At 39.6% G+C, this 2508-nt stretch overlaps 1 protein-coding gene across 1 annotated transcript in view; it reads right to left on the reverse strand.

The window, feature by feature from the left end:
- armc8 (armadillo repeat containing 8) overlaps window positions 1-2508 on the reverse strand; it is a 14203-nt gene that overhangs the window by 2177 nt on the left and 9518 nt on the right. Inside the window, exons 16-19 of the mRNA XM_015402199.1 lie at window positions 1993-2012; window positions 1744-1942; window positions 1554-1649; window positions 1180-1252 (exon numbers count right to left, since the gene is read on the reverse strand). Of these exons, the coding sequence (XP_015257685.1) occupies window positions 1180-1252; window positions 1554-1649; window positions 1744-1942; window positions 1993-2012 (388 nt within the window). The remainder of the gene's footprint in view (window positions 1-1179; window positions 1253-1553; window positions 1650-1743; window positions 1943-1992; window positions 2013-2508) is intronic.

Raw genomic sequence — 2508 nt, forward strand, 5'->3', positions numbered from 1 at the left:
CGATGGACTGGTGACCTGTCCAGGGTGAACCCGCCTCTCACCCGTAGATAGCTGGAGATAGAACACCAGCACCCCTCACCACCTCAGCAGCGATAAGTTTGATGGAAAATGGATGGAAAAACTGTTTCTGACTTAACTATAACATTTAGCAACTCTTCAGCGCTCTGGCAACTTTTGATTTCTAAACGATTTTTGAGTTTTTCGTCTTCAGCGAGCAGTGATGGCTGCCGAATAAAATGACCACTTTTCTTTGGAAGTGTTGCACTAAAATCAATCCTCCCTGCATCTCATTTCCACACGGCCTCCCCCACTGTTCACCTCTGCTGCTGCCTTTAAGCTGACTTTGATGAAATGAGATTCATGTAGTTTAGGAAAAAATATTATTGAAAAATTATTGAATAAAGTAAAATTTTAGTTTTAAACATATTTAGAGTTTTTAAAGCATCTTTCTGTCTTTCCAATGTTGATATTCATCTCTTAACCCTTTAAAGGGCAATCAGTGAAATACTTTGAAAATCCAAACTTCCACCCAATAGAAATATGGATATTTTGATGACAAAAATTAATGTAAATGAAATAACAAAAAAAAGCCAACTTGCCCAAATATATTAAGAAAAATAACAAAAGTGCTTCTATAAGAAATAAATTAAAAACCCTCTGAAAGTGAAAGAAACATGTTTTTTTGGTCCAACATAACGTTAGAGGCATTAATGCTGATACTAGCACTGAATTTTAGTTTATAAACCTAAATATAATAAAGTAAAATAGGCTTACTAACTATACAAAACTACACTTTAAAACTTCTAAAACACTTTTTTTTTCTTGACTTCTTAATTTTTTTTTCCAAACTTAATTTCCAGTAGTTAATAAATGGCTGGATACAGATCTTGTGTTTCTAGACCTCACTGAGGGACGAGGGGGATGCAAGTGATCAGAAACACAAACTTAGCTCATAAAGGGTTAATTGATTAATCTGTAATTTAAAACAAAGCAACTGTTTTAATCTTATAAAGATACAAGTAAACTTTTTAAACATTGTTTTTCTTGGATGCTATCTAACATGTTTGCATCTGCAGGTCTCTTAAAATGATCATTAACTGTAAACTAGATGCGTTTTTGCCATAGAGGATATCTACCAGATGTTTTCTGTATAATAATGTGTGTGGAAGCTGTTCTCACCGTCCTCCTCATTCCAGATCAGGTTTGAGACGCAGAAGGTGGCGGCGAGCTGCAGCTTGACGTTGGAGTGTCCCTGTGGGAACAGCAGGGGGAAACATTCCTCAGCCTCAGTGACTCTACAGCTTCCTGTCAGCTGAAATCCATACAGTTACCTTCAGAAAAACTAAACCACTGTCATTAAATCACAGCAAACTTATTAGCTTTAGGTATAAATAACGATCCATTGATCATTCCCTGCTGACCAGACTTTTCCTTTAACACAACCGAAATAACCGCATTTTCTTAACAGGGATGAAAACCTGATTCCAGACACAGAGACAAAGACAAAGACTGTGTTTGACAATGAAGACCAGAGGGCCACATCTGCTCTGTACCATGTAATATTTAACTTTCTGCAGCATGTCGTCGTTTGTCATGATGAGTTCCTTGGCGGTGTTTCCATCGGCGATGTTAGCCAGGATGCACAGCGTCTAAATGCAAAGGGAAAAGGCAGCGTCAGTGTTTCCGTTCCGATGTAATGGATCCGGTCTGCAGGGCACCATAACCCCCTCTGCACACGCTCACCTGCTCTTTGACCTCTGCACTGTGCTCGGCTTCCAGGATCAGAGTCACTGCCTGCATGATCTGCTTCCCATGAGAGCTCATGATCTGGTCGATGTGCTGAAAACATGAACAGGGAGAACATTCACTTCTTCGGCATGGCCCAAACCCAGTGAACCCAGCATGAACTGGATCCCTGCTAGAAACCCAGCAGCTCTGCAACCTTCACAATCCAAACACCTTCTTTCCTCAGTCCAGCTGATTAAAACTTACTTAGAGCTGCAAATCAGTTTCTAGATAAATTACAATTTTAGAGAAAAATCTACGCGACAAAATGTGTTTTATTCATTGAAGAATGTTCCGTTGTTTACTTTTTTGTTTAAAAATAAAACCAAAAATGTTTTCTATGGGAAGTAGACATTAGTGGAAAATGATGAACCACAGGATAAAGAATAATACAGTAGCAGCCATTCGAAGTGGCTCTTCCCAGCCACTGACCCCCTCCTGCATATTCTTTTACTCTGACTCCACCCTTGCACTGAATTACAGGCTCTGACCAGGAGATGGCGCTTCTCTTAACACGCTAATGTCCACAAATCTTGACAGAAAGAATATTTTAGTACAAAGATTGATGTTTAAAAAGGAATTGAAGGGGGCCAGCCAAGGACCAATCAAGGAAAGTGGGGAAAGTTTGAACGGCTACTTCTGTTCTGCTGGAGGTTTCTTCCTGTTCAAAGGGAGTTTTTCCTCTCCACTGTCGCTACAAGCATGCTTAGTGTGAGGGATTGC

Source organism: Cyprinodon variegatus, unplaced genomic scaffold (genome assembly GCF_000732505.1).
Source record: "Cyprinodon variegatus isolate N-32 unplaced genomic scaffold, C_variegatus-1.0 Scaffold1316, whole genome shotgun sequence".
In the NCBI taxonomy this organism is placed as follows: Eukaryota; Metazoa; Chordata; class Actinopteri; order Cyprinodontiformes; family Cyprinodontidae; genus Cyprinodon; species Cyprinodon variegatus.